The 14,869-nt window shown below is 33.1% G+C and overlaps 1 protein-coding gene across 1 annotated transcript in view; it reads right to left on the bottom strand.

Moving 5' to 3' along the window:
* LOC104783821 overlaps positions 1 to 2,148 on the bottom strand; it is a 3,120-nt gene extending 972 nt beyond the window's left edge. Inside the window, exons 1-6 of the mRNA XM_010508924.1 lie at positions 2,051 to 2,148; positions 1,725 to 1,752; positions 1,347 to 1,509; positions 1,057 to 1,229; positions 530 to 809; positions 290 to 438 (exon numbers count right to left, since the gene is read on the bottom strand). Coding sequence (XP_010507226.1) covers positions 290 to 438; positions 530 to 809; positions 1,057 to 1,229; positions 1,347 to 1,509; positions 1,725 to 1,752; positions 2,051 to 2,098 — 841 coding nt within the window. The 5' untranslated portion in view covers positions 2,099 to 2,148. The remainder of the gene's footprint in view (positions 1 to 289; positions 439 to 529; positions 810 to 1,056; positions 1,230 to 1,346; positions 1,510 to 1,724; positions 1,753 to 2,050) is intronic.

Below are 14,869 nucleotides of genomic sequence, written 5' to 3'. Positions count from 1 at the left end.
GGGGGGGGGGGGGTTGAACATGATAATTTGAATGAATTGAAGTTTCCATGTAATTCTAGTGTTATTCAAGTTTGTATTTTATAGTATCTATTAAATTCTAGTGTTACTCAATTGATTGATTAATAAATTCTAGTGTAGAATAAAAATTTAGGTAGAAGTATGATTAATTAAACTCTTTAAAAACACTTGAAAATCTTTTTCCATTCTCGGATATATCACATTATACTTGTTGTCACAATAGAAATATATATCGCCATGAAAGAACATATTAAGAGAACCATGCACTCACCTTGCTTCACCACATTGCGGGATGTAATTTGGTTTAGAACTCGTAGCGTGGCTTTAACGTAATTGATTTCATTATTCTCACTCAACAGGAAGAGTGACAAATAGTTATCCTTTCCAACACCATATCCATTTCGATACACTTTCAAAACCCTAATAATCATTAAACCCATCAAATCAACAAACATTTAGCTATATATCAACCAGAGAGTGTGTACGTGTAAAGAGAGAAAGAGAGAGTCACCAGTTTCTGTCTCCAGAAGAAAACGTATTGGATGTGTAAGAGTAATTATAGAGGGTAGAGAAATTGGAGAGGTTCCAAGTGAAAATGGGGTTGGTGACGTTTTCATCATAAGAGAAAACTTCCCTCTGGTAGCTTTGATCAACGAAGATATCTATTCCAAACTTACATTTCCCTCCGTCGTATATAAATACCGACGATCCCTCGACGAAACATGTCTTGATCAGAAAATTCGCCACTCCCCACTCCGAATTTTCATTATCAAACCTTACTGGCTCACTTTCTATAGCCAAAAAAAAAAAAAAAAAACTATTTTGAGAAACTTTCCTATGTAGGAGACTTAATCGATAAATTCCTCATTAACCAAAGAGACTATTCATTAATTGTATGTGGTCTTGACCAATAGAATTAGAACAACTTAGTAACGGCCACTAGCTAGACTTGCATCACTTGGATATATTTTGCGGAAAAGAACAATTAGTTTTACGTACCCCATTGTATCGATCCTTCTAAATCAAGTCCGAACGTACCTTGGTGTGTATAATAGATTTTATTGAAACCGTCGAAGACGAAGAACTTGATATCCGCATACACATCTTGTGGGTTTGTGACGAAGATTGAGGTATCGATCTTTGTGTAAACCGAAACCCATCCTGGCACTGCGCCGTCCCCCTTGTTTCCGTTTGGGTAGATTTTGTACGTCCTTTTAATATTTATTTAAACAAAAACAAAAGAGTAGGGATACAATTATAGACATATAATATAATATACCAAAAATTGAATTTGTAAACTTGTAATGGTCTTGACGTGAATGACGTACCAAGTATATCCACCGGAAATGAAAGGAAGGGACTCGTAATATCCATCCTTGACCAGCTCCTCCATTTTGGCATAAGTGTCGAACGTGATGCTGTAAGTTGCTGGACGACGTACTCTCCAATATGCATGTAAAGGTATCTTGAGCTTCTCGTGTTTTTGCAACCCTTTAACAGTTATTTTCGTTGTTAGTAAAGATTTTCCCGTGGTTAATTATAAAGTTTGGCAGATCTTACAACTTTATATATAAGATTTTCTTATGATACTTAAAAAAACTAATGATGGTAATTTAGAGTTGTAGTTAGACAAAAAAAAATTATATAACTTTCAATTTAAGTTCTCCATCTTTTGGTAATTACATCAACGGACAACGATATCGCACCTTTGTCTATACGAAAAACATGATCCTCCTGTATTCAAATGGAAAATCAGAAAAATGAAAGAAAATAAAAGTTAAACACTGATCAATATATGAGTTATTTCAGAATAAACGACTCAAAGACTCATCGGAGATTTGTGCATTTGCGTTTATTCACTACGACGGTTCCACAATATCATCAGAAGATACAACTCTGTTTTAGTATACACCCTCATAATTCATCATACATTGCGAAGATTACAAAACAAAAAAAAAGTCAACCCTATGAAAAATATATGGATCATCGCAAAATTTACGGAAATAGAAAAGTTCAGTTAAGTTATTTGAACCTGATGTGATCCGATCTCGGAGGTTATCCCTTTCGTCTCTTCTGCCATGACTTGGAGAAATGGTGGGAAAAATAAAACCTTCACAATAAGTCAATATAAGCACGTTTAGATCCGTCTTGGAAAATATCACAAAACTCTTTGTTTGAATCTCTTATTTATTAAGAAATAGTTCAGTTTAAAAAAGACCTGTAATTGAGTCAAATATTTAATAAACAATAGGTTTAGTTTTAAAAAAGACTTTTTTGTATTATTCAAAAGAAAAAGACTTTTGTATGTACATGGTAATTATGACTTTGGCGCGCTTTGATTTATTTAAATATAAAACCTTTTACAAAAGAAAGCTTTTAAAACAAAGACATAATAGTTACGCACGTCTACATTTCATATAATATCCAAATAACATTACAATTTTTACACAATAGTTTTGACGACTATCAACAATAAACAAGACAGTTCTTGCTTGAACAAAAAATGTAGAAAAGGGAAACAAAAAAAAGAAACTATAGTTGCATACTTTAATTAGGCTCTATGAATGAATACACGTCATATGTGAATACACTCCCATATTTATAAAGCCAACAGTTCGGGTTTTAAAAATACTTTTGTTTGAGTCTGATATATATTAAGCAATAGTCTCAGTTCAAAAAGACATTTGTTTGTGTTTGGTATTTATTAAGCACAAGGATAGTACCCGCGCTACGGGGCGGAATTGTTTTTTGTTTTTTATATTATTTTATAGATTATTTTGTTTGGTGTTGTTTGTATTAAAAATCATTATTAATATAGTTTTTTGACAAAATGTTCATTGGTTATTTTTTATGTTGTCTTGGTTTTTGTTATTATTTTTAGCTGGTATTTTTTTATTATTGTCATGGAATTGTAAAATATAATCAGTTTTGTTTTTTTCGTGTATTAGGATGTATTGGAGGACCATTAGTACTCATAGTTGTTTTGTTTTGTTTTAATTAATTTTGGATGTTAATTTTAATTTAGTGGCATCTACTCTGTTGGTTTTTTTTGTATGCTTTTTATTATTGGTAGAATAGCTAAATCGCATTATTTATGTAACGTAAAATACCTAATTGGATTTAGAATAATTGTTTGATGTTTTGAGAAATTCCTCAAAATAACACTAAAAATATTTTTTTCCAAAAATAGCATACTTTAGTTTTTTTCTCCAAAAATACCACAATTTTTTTTGTTATTCCAAAAATACCACAAACACAAAAAAAATTTGAATTTGAAGAGTGTATATTTATTTAGGTTTGGGTTGATAAGTTTAGTTTTAGGTTATAGTTTTTAGGGGGTAGGGTTTAGTATTTAGAATTTAGGAATTAAATTTTAGTATTAAAATTTTATTTTAATTTTGAGGTATTTTTGGAAAAAAATTCAGTTTTGTGTTATTTTTGGAAAAAAACTAAAGTGTGGTATTTTTTGAAAAAAATACCTATTTTAGTGGTATTTATGAGAATTGCCATTGTTTTTTTACATAAGACCGTAGATTATGAAGTGAGTTTTATAATCGATAATAGTTGTTTGGAAAATATGAAATGTTATTTTTTCCGACTTAATTTTCTTCTTTCTTGGTTATCCTCACCTGCATTATATTTTTGTTTCATTTTGGTTGTATTGGCGATATTTAATGGGTAAAGTATTACTATTATGTTTGTTTTGTTTGGAAATACATGTGTCTTTGTAGTGGAAATTGTTGAATATCTCTTTATAAATGACATCAATAATGTTTTTGATTTGTAATGTAGTGGAAAATGTTGAATGACTTTCGTCATAATCCGTTGGAAAATTTTGTAATATTTGTTGAACTATTTTTTGAATTAATTGATTTCATACTGTTTCTCTTTTTGTTTTTATTTTCCTGGTTAAAAATCCAGTTTGCATAAACTCATTTGTTCTTAGGGCATCTGCATTGGGAGAATTGTTTTGGGTGTTCTTAGAGTAAAAATATAATTAAGATAATGTAAGATCATTAGTTTAGATCTTTTGTTTAAGGAGTTAGTTATTGAGAGAACATGTGTAAGATCATAAGATTTAATTATATAATAATCTAAAACATATTACAATTATAAAAACTTAAAAAATAACATTTAAATTGCAAACTTATAAAACTTTTACTAAAATTCAAAATACAATACCAAATTTTTATGAAACAAAAAAACATTTTAAATAGAAAAAAAAAACAAACAAACATATTACTTAATTAATTAAAGCACACAAACATTTTATTTAATTAATACATAGTTTAATGTCCAAATTTATTCCATATATTCTCAATCAAATCCTCTTTTAATTTGTGATGTGCTTGTCTATCACGAATTCTTGTATGACCATCACCTAAACCCTCAAGATTTGAAGCCATATTTACTGAAAACGTAAGATCCAGAGTAGATCTGGTTCCATCTTCTTGTTGGAATTCTTGTTCGTCATAGAGTGTGTATGAATCTCGTTCATCTTCGACAATCATATTATGGAGTATGAGACATGCTCTCATAATATATGCAATTTTACCTTCCACCCATAAAAGAGATGGATTTTTAGTCATGGCGAATCTAGATTGTAGGACTCCAAATGCACGCTCAAAATCTTTCCGTGCACCTTCTTGACGTTCTGCAAACAAACGATGTTTTGGGTGTTGTGGTTGTGGGATGGATTTAACAAATGTCGCCCATTCGGGGTAAATACTATCCGTCAGATAGTAAGCCAAATTATACTCCCTTCCGTTGACGTAGTACGTAACTTCGGGAGCTCAACCGCAAATAATGTCATTAAATACTGGTGATTGATCAAGAACATTTAAATCGTTACAAGTACCTGGAGCTACAAAAAATGCGTGCCATATCCAGAGATCTTGTGAAGTTACCGCCTCCAAAACAATTGTTGGTTTACTGGTGCCTCTTGAATACATTTCTTTCCAAGTGGTTGGACAATTTTTCCACTTCCAATGCATACAGTCGATGCTTCCAACCATCCCGGGAAAACCCCGCTGTTCTCCATAAAAGAGTAGCCTTTGAAGATCCTATGGTGTGGGTCGGCGTAGGTATTCAGTGCCAAACAAGTCAACTATTCCGACGACGAAATGTTCCAAACATTTACGAGCAGTCGATTCAGCTAGACGTATATATTCGTCAACCGAGTCCGACCCAGTCCCATATGCTAATAGTCGAATTGCTGCAGTACATTGTTGTATCAGTGATAAACCTTTCCGGAAGGTTGCATCCTTTTTTGGTTGAAAATATGGAACTTCTTCACTGCGACGATTCACAATACGCAAGAACAATGACTTGTTCATTCGAAACTGTTTGTGAAATTGCCTCTCCGTGTAAGTCGGATTATCACAAAAATAATCGTTCCACAAACGTTCGTGCCCTTCTTCCCGTTTTCTATCGATATATGTACGTTTATTCCTTTCGGACGGAATTTCCTCTTCAGCAGCTTCAAATTGATTATTAAATTGCTCTTGAAAAAATTGATTAAAAGTATCATTATTCGGATCATAATGGTAGTGAAATGTTGGAAGAAGATGCCATAAAAGCTAGAGAATAAACTTGCAATTTGTAGATAGAGAGAGAGAAGAGGATTGTATGTTTGTAGATAGAGAGAGAAGGTTTGGTTTATGAGAGAAGTGTATGTTTGATTTTGATGAAATAAACTCTTGTGCTCTTCTGATATATATACAAAGGCCTGTGATACATCAAGTGAACTTTTTTCAAAACGTCAAGTTGATTTACGGACAAACACATGTGAACTTTGGTCTTTGTTACAAACAAAAGCATGTGACTCTGTCAATTTTTGTCTTCCAAAACAAACAAAACAAATTCATGTGACTTTGTCTTTAAAACTAGAATCCAAATACCAAACTATGCCTACAATCATACATTAGCTGATCCACTTGACCACTACTAGTTTCCTTCTCAAAAGCCTAATCTAATTTACTTAGTAAACATGATAAGTGCCACTACCAAAACACTCATACTGAAGCAAACAACAACAACCAATTCACGGGCCATTTGAAACCAACGTTTCTTCTCACCTAACTCAGTAACAAGCCTCTCCAGGTTCACCAACCTCTAATATGAATGGTTTAGTTGGTCCTTGAGCTGGATCAGTTGTGTCTCATAATCAGGAATTGGTTCAGCTTCACAGCTCCACAGACTGGTGAATCCAATCTCAGTCTCTGGTTGCGGAGGATAGTAACTGCTATCAGCCTCCTCTTCAGAACTATAATCTAATGGGCTGTTTATTCCATAGTCGTAGATAGAGTCAAGTCCCATGTCTTCTTCAACCTGAAACCAAAAACACCTATTTAAGTTTCCAAATAATTTATAACACTGAAAACAAAAACAAGTTATAGCAGCTTGCCAACGCTTATGAAACAGGTGATTAATCAGAATGCAATCAGAATGCAAAAACAAAAGAAAGATTTAGAAACCAAACATAGCTGATTCATTAAAAACATAAGAGAACAAGTTGAACAATGTTACATATCTGATTCATAAGCACATTAAAAACATAAGACAAACATAGTTAAAACAAACATAAACTACAACAGACATATCATCCACTGTTTCTTCTAAGTTAAAACAGTTCAGCCATTAGCTTCTTCTTTAGAGCTTTTTCATCTTCATCTAGAGTTTCTTTCTTGGCAATGAGAGTGTCAAGAATGGACATCTTTTGGAGTTCTTTCATGCCCTCCAAATCCTTCTGTTTGATCTCCCACATGTGACTAAACTCTGCAGATGGTGCAGCCTTCTCTTTACCTTTGTTCCTTAATTTTTTCATTGCTTTTATGCCAGGAGGCCTGCTCTCGTGCTCACCAACAACAGACCCTGAGGATGTTGCATCATCATCAGCTTTTCTTTTGTTAGAGCTGGTTGTCTTTGGAGTGGGGTTCATAGCCTCCAGGTTTACCCATTTCTGTTCATAGCGCAGCACATTCCAAGCATACTCCAAACCAAACTTCTTCTTGTACAGCTTAGTGTAGACTTGGTGAGCATTTTGCAGAATATCCAAATCATTCATGCCACTAGCTTTCTCACCCTTTGACTCTGCATAAGCTCCACAGAACCTGCTCACTTCCTTACTGATTTTTTGCCATCTTTGTCTACAATGGTCAGGGCGCCTTGGCTCAGCACCACCAAGTACATGAGTACTTGATGCATAATAGTCTCCTATACGCTTCCAAAAGGACCCAAGCGGTTGGTCATTCCCAACTATTGCATCCTTCGATGTGTTTAACCAGCCGCTTATTAGGACTAAGTCATCTTCTGTGGACCATATCCTTCTCTCCCTACGTTGTTCTGCTGTCTCTTCTGGTTGACTAGGAGGTTGACTCGGCTGTGAACTAGTTTGTGAACTAAAAGAAAGGATTTGGGAGGAACCAATGTTTACATTGGGAGCAAAGCTGTCATATGGGAAGTTAAGAAGGCTAAAGTAGGATTGAGACTGACTATTAGGAGTATTATTTGATTCCATAGAAATCAGATTTAAACAAGAAAGAAGTTGAGGAAGAGAGATTATTGGAAAGTTCTTAGAGATTGGTTACGAAAGAAGCAAATAAGATAGATGATAGACGAGAAGTAAAAGATATGAGAGATTGAGTATTTGACTCGGGTGTAATATAGAGAAGTTAAGAAGATCATTAAATTCAAAGTTTGGTGTTGTTACAGACTTTTAGTTTTAAATAACCATTACCTACTTCAGTCAAATCAGAACTAAATAAAGGTTAATGAGTGTTTTTAATATGTAAACCAAAAAGTTTGGTTTTGTTAATGCATTGAACTCAACTAGTTTTGTTAAAGCATTCATATCATCTAGTAAATCAGTTTTTAAAGTTTTAAGGGTTAGCTCTCATTGCAGTAGCTATATAGTGAGTGTGGAAACAGGGATCATTATCCAATATAGGATTTTACAAAAACCAAAACCACTCAAACATATGATACAAGACATAAACCTATCAAACATCCGAGACCATCACAACTCAAGTCTGAGAAACTTATTATACAATCAAACAACCACTTATACACTACTACACAAACCACAACACCACTCAAATCAGGAAACCAAGCTGATCCAACCTTGCATTACATATAGTGAGTGTGACTTACCTTTTAGTTTCGAGTAAATGCAGGTTTGTTGATGGTTATCCGATTTAATTTGCCCTGGTTAACCTCACCTACAAGCCTCAGAAACAAAGCAAAATCGATTAAGGTTGATTTCAAATACAACATACGACACTCAAAATTTAGTCATACATCCTGGAAGCTCACTAAAATCCTATATTGATTAATCAAAACCTTTAATTGACAGATGAGACGAAACCCTATAACATGATACTAAACCCAAACCTAATTCACAGATTTCAAGACCCTAAATCGATGAAACATCGATGAAACAATAACTGACAGAGGACACGACGGGACTACCTTGTCTATATCGCCGGAGATGAGATTTGCGAGACAGAGGAGACGAGGAGACAAAGGCTCAAGTAAAGGATTGGTAGAAAAACGATGTACCGATCGATTTCTACATGGAGGAGATCTCGATTTTGGTGGAGGAGATCGATTTCTACATGGAGGAGATCAATTAATGGCCGGAAAACACACATTAATCGGAGAAGATGGTGACCAGGAGGAAGCTATCGCGCTTTGGAGAGAAAGAAGGAAAACGTTCTGTGATTTCCAACAAATGAAGAAAAGAAATGTTTTCTTCTTTGCAAATATTCACGAGTTGCCACGTCAGGCTGGAACTGGCCCAAAATCAGTTCTACATGAAAACCCAACAACATGTTCTTCATCCACTATTCTCTATATTTTTGATTTTAAAAAGGCTTAGAACACCCAAGGTGTTGGCCCAATCCAGATGGCCTTATTGTACTTCCATATTTAATTTATGGAAAATAATTCAGTAATTTATTTTACAACGGTTTATGCAATAACGTAGATATAAATAATTAGGTAATTGATAAATACATTGAACTTCTTACTTTAGTACTTAGTAACAAAGATATAGTATTTCTTAGGGCATCTGCATTGGGAGAACATTTTTGGGTGTTCTTAGAGTAAAAATATTATGAAAATACGGTAAGATCATTAGTTTAGGTCTTTTGTTAAGAAGTTGGTTATTGGGAGAACATGTTTAAGATCATAAGATTTAATAATATAATAATCTTAAACATATTACAATTTTAAAAACTTTAAAAAATAACATTTAAATTGCAAACTTAAAAAACTTATACTAAAATTCAAAATACAATACCAAATTTTTATGAAACAAAAAAACATTAAAGATATAAATAAAAAAAAACCAAACAAACATATTACAATTTGAAAAACTTTAAAAAATAACATTTAAATTGCAAACTTAAAAAACTTATACTAAAATTCAAAATACAATACCAAATTTTTATGAAACAAAAAAAATTAAAGATATAAATAAAAAAAACAAACAAAACTTCCTCTAAACAAATAAATGTTTTCTCCTTTGCAAAAAATTGTATCCATTCGCGAGTTGCCACGTCACCCAAGAACTGGCCCAAAATCAGTTCTATATCAAGAACCAACAACATGTTCTTCACCCACTGTTCTCTATATTTTTGATTTTAAAAAGTCTTAGAACACCCAAGGTGTTCCCCCAATGCAGATGGCCTCACATGGTACTTAGTACTTGGTATTACATATTTCAAATCCACATCTGGAACTACTCTCCCACATTTATCCTCATCATCAACTTTATTCTCCCATTCATCGTAATTTCTATAAGCAAACATCAATTAAGGAAGCTTACGGTCCGTGTGAGTTTCATTGAGAGTAGAAGACACCATGGTTTTCGGTTCACATAATCTTCTGCCACAACGTCAACTTGTAAGCACATAACGAAGAAGTATCCTGATTTTGGATAACCTATATGGATCAGTGATTGCAGAGCAAGTTTCTTCTTCTGTTACTTGCAAAACCGCTGCTGCTTTTGCTTTATGCGTCCATATCTCAACATTTTTTTACATTGCATTGTAGATCCGTCAGAACAGGGAAAGCTCAGAAAACAAACTAGGTTTGTCAGTTCTTGTAAGCTCAATCACAGAGAAGTCGACATATTGTTTGACATCAATAGATGATCTCATTGATGGACTGAAGCAAGAAGACTCATCAGGACAAAGAGACTGCAACAATCACACACCAAAAAAAGAGTTGATAACCATATTATCAAAACTAACCAAAACTAAATATAAATCAAGAAAATGATCGCTATTAATTAATGTACAAATATATTCAAGAACGATATCAATGGTGACATTGTTCCCTTCATGATCAGTAACACTGAAAACATCCATGAACCAGCCATCATCGAATGAGATATAAGCTTTCTTAATGGTGAGATTAAGCTCAGTTAGAACTTTAACAACCTCCAAAATTATTCAATCAAAACGAAGACTCCTTTCAAAAGGGAAATAAAAACAAAGACTAAACCCTAGAAAGATTAAAAAACGAAGCAAAGACCAAAAAAAGTCCTAAATTGAACAAAACCCAGTTCTGGAAACAGATCAACAGAGACGAATCCGGAAAAAAATGAATCATCAAAATGGAACTAAACAGAAACAAAGACAAGTAAACGAACCCATTCTCGATTCGTTTGGTGATTTGTGTAAAAGAGAATCAAAAGGAGAAAAACTAAATAGGTAAGGAATAAGAAACTGGATCAACTTAATGAAATTGAGAACTAACCTGGTGGATGAGGGAAGTCAGATCGGAGGTGAGCTTGCTATTGTTCTCCGCGAGCGGTTCGCTCGTCCAAACCGATGCAGAAGAAAAGCTCGACAAAGTTATTTTTTTAATTTGAAATCGTGAATATTTTAGAATGTTGCCAGGTAAGAAAAAACCGGACTGAGCTGTATTAATTGTCCTAATTTAATTGCTCACATATTTTAACTAATGTGTCATCTCCACAATTATTCTCAATGCTGATATGTCAAGCTCTCAAGAGAAATCAAAGACTTATTGCTCACATATTTTAACTAATGTGTCACTTCCACAATTGTTTTCAATGCTGATGTGTCAAGCTCTGAAGAGAAACCAAAATTTTTATTGTATTGATTAGTTTCAGTTTAAAAAAAGATTTTGATTAAGTCGTTCTATTACTTTAGCGCCAGACTTTTTTTAATATAAAAGTTTTTTACCAAAAATAAAGTTTTTAAAACAGAGAAATTGATAACTAGACGTCTTGTTTACGACATATAATACCCAAACCCCATTACAATTTTAATCTAAATTGCATACAATACGAACGAACACACGTCATACGTGAAATATCAGAACAATTTTAATCCGTCTTGCGGAATATCACAAATTCCTTTTCTTTAAGTCTCATTTTATTATTAGTTTCAGTTTTAAAAAAGACTTTTGATGGAGAGTCTATATTAATTATGTAGTAGTTTTAGTTTATAAGAGACTTTTGTTTGTATCTGTCATTTATTAAGCAGTAGCTTAAATTTAATAAAAATTAGACTTTTGTTTGAGTCTTATATTCATTAAGCAATAGTTTCAGTTCAAAATGACTTTTGTTTGTGTATGATATTAATTAAGCGCTAGTTTCTGTTTTAAATAGACTTTTGTTTGAGTCGTCTCTATGATTTTGCCTCGTTTTGGATTTTATAAATATAAAGCCTTTTACTAAAAATAAAGCTTTTAAAACAATTTTTTTTATAGTCACACATCTAGTTTTCATATGTAGTACTCAAGTCCCATTATAATTTTAGAGAGCAAATTTTAGACCTCTACAATAAACAGTAAAATTCTCGCTTGCAGAAAAAATAAAAAAAACGGAAACAAGGGACTACAATTGCATACATTAGGCTCTATGTATGAAAACAAGTCTTATATGAAAAATCACAACAGTTTTAATCCATCTTAGGAAATATCACAAAGTCACCTTCTCTGAGTGTAATATTTATTGAGTAATAGTTTTAGTTAAAAAAAAAATAGATTGAGTATGATATTTATTAAGCAATATTTTCCTTTTTTTAAAAAACTTTGTTTTTGTCTTATATAATTATATTTATTAAGCAATAATTTCAGTTTATAAAAGACTTTTGTTTGCGTTTGATATTTATTAAGCAATAGTTTTAGTTCAAAAAAAAAATTGTTTGAGTCGTTTCTATGACTTTGACGCATTTTGAAAATTTTTAATGAAAATTCTTTTACCAAAATTAAAGCTTTTATAACAAATAATTTGATAGTCACACGTCAAGTTTTCATATAATACTCAAATACCATTACAATTTCTCTATAATAAATAGTTGTAACTTTTCAAACTCAAAATATGTTGGGTGTCGAACAAGACGTAGAGAGTGTCGGTTGATACCATTTTTCTGGTGCTTGTTCAGTTTATTTTAAAATCGATTGATTTAGTTGATTTGGTTAAAAAATATTTGTTTCTTTTTTTTAAATTCGACCTAGCCTCTCTCTTCTTTTTCTAGTGTATTTTGTCGCTGCCAAAGATAAAGAGAACAAAAGAGTTGAAAAAAGACTTTTATTTGTGTCTGATATTTTTGTTAGGCAATAGTTTAAATTTAAATAAAACTTATGTTTGAGTCGTTTGTATTACTTTGGCGTGTTTTATATGTTTATTAAATATAAAGTCTTTTACCAAAGATAAAGCATTTTGAACACCGTAGTGCAGTGGTTAATGGTAAATCCTTAACGCACAAGGCAACATCACGTTCAGGATCGAGTCCCGCTCCCTACAAATGTAGGGATTTGGCTAATGGGCCGGTCAGTTAGTGGCCCAATGGTTGACAAAAAAAAAAGCATTTAGAACACCAAGAGCACCAAGAACGAAGAATGACAATATAAGGAATATGTGGGTTAAAGATTTACTCAACGTCAACAGAACTGATTGGGATGAGGGAAAGGTCCGAGAGTTAATACATGAGGATGATGTCAATGCGGTACTAGCACTCAAATTTTATAGTGAAGCAGACGATGATCTCCTTAGATGGCATTATACAAAATCCGGTCTTCATACGGTTAAATCAGCTTACTGGGTTTCAACACATACAACAGAACAGAATGCCCAACCTCCTCCTGGAAATATCTCTCTAAAAACAGCAGTTTGGAAGCTCCCTATCTCTCCAAAGATAAAACATTTCCTATGGCGATTTCTCTCTGGGGCTCTCCCGACAGGTGAACAACTAAAAAGAAGACATATCAGCCAACAATCTCGGTGTCGACGATGCTGTACAGAAGAAGAAACAACTGATCATCTATTCTTTTGTTGTGATTATGCTCAAGCAACATGGCGAGCATCCGGCTTCCCTTGTCTAACTCTCTTTGATCCACTGATTACTGTTGAAGATAAACTGCAGACAATTCTAACATTCTGTGCCAGGAAGGAGGTAGATGGCATCATGATTCATTTACCGTTTTGGATCCTATGGCGATTGTGGAAGACTAGAAACCTACTTACATTCGAACAAAGGAATATACATTGGAGAAGCTGTATGATCCAAGCAAAAAAGGATACAAAAGAGTGGACGGAAGCGATGGTTTTCAATGAAACCCTTTCAGAACCTTTCAACAGACCAGCAAGACAGACATCTCCATGTATACAAGACACAAGTGTGAACCCAGGGTGGATCAAGTGTAACTATGATGGATCATTTTGGAATTCAGAAACAAGATCAGGGGCAGGATGGATTTTCAGAGATAGCAGAGGTTCATATATACAATCTGGTCAAGCGAATGCAAACATAACCAATAGCCCATTGGAGAGTGAGCTTCAAGCAATGGTCTTGGCGATGCAACATGCAAGTGACATAGGCATAAAGCGAATACATATGGTAGGAGACAATAAGGAAATAGTTAACACCCTCAACAAGAAGAGATTTAACTTTGCAGCATTCAATTGGATACGCGAAGCTAGGAAGTGGAGCAAAAATTTTGACATGATCACCTACAACTGGATACCAAGGAGGAATAACAGAAGTGCAGATATATTGGCTAAGAAAGGAATTTCGGAGAACATTCTTCTTAATTACTATCGTCATGTACCCGATTTCCTGCAATCTTCATTACATTGTGAACATCTCCAAAGTTAATATAACAATTAAGAGAAAAAAAAAAGCATTTAGAACACAAAGTTTGATAGTTGTTTTATGAATACCCAAATTTCATTAAAATTTTACACAACTGTTTTAATAACTCTACAATAAACAGTAAAGATATTTAATTTCTTAAACAAGAAAAAGTAGAAAAGGCAAACAAAAACTAGAGTTGCATACATTAGGCTTTATGAATGAATACATTTATACACGTCATGTGTAAATATCACAATTGTTCTAATCTGTCTTGGGAAATACCACAAAGTCTCTTTGTTTGAGACTGCCAATTGTTAAGTAATAGTTTCAGTTTAAAAAAGACTTTTGTTTGTGCGTGATATTTATTAAATAATAGTTTGAGTTAAAAAAAGACTTTTGTTTATCTTTGATATTTATCAACCAATAGTATCATCATTTTAAAAAAGTTAATTGTTTGAGTCGTCTCTATGACTTTGGCGCGTCTTAGATTTTATAGATATAAAGCTTTTTGCAGAAAACAAAACTTTTAAAACAAAGAATGTCATTAGTCATTTAATCAAAAACTTTAAAGAATTAGGAAGGTGGTTTTTATTTTGTCACCTATTACATCATCATTAAAGATATTTGATCTAATCTTATTATGATGATATTCAATTACCTGCAACATATGCGGTTACGATGAACAGCTCTCACGAACAATGTATTCCACTAGGTCTCAGCATTCGATTAACCGTTTG

Source organism: Camelina sativa, chromosome 4 (assembly GCF_000633955.1).
Source record: "Camelina sativa cultivar DH55 chromosome 4, Cs, whole genome shotgun sequence".
In the NCBI taxonomy this organism is placed as follows: domain Eukaryota; kingdom Viridiplantae; phylum Streptophyta; class Magnoliopsida; order Brassicales; family Brassicaceae; genus Camelina; species Camelina sativa.
The sequence above is the reverse complement of the archived record's forward strand: the minus strand, read 5'-3'. Positions and strand labels throughout refer to the sequence as shown.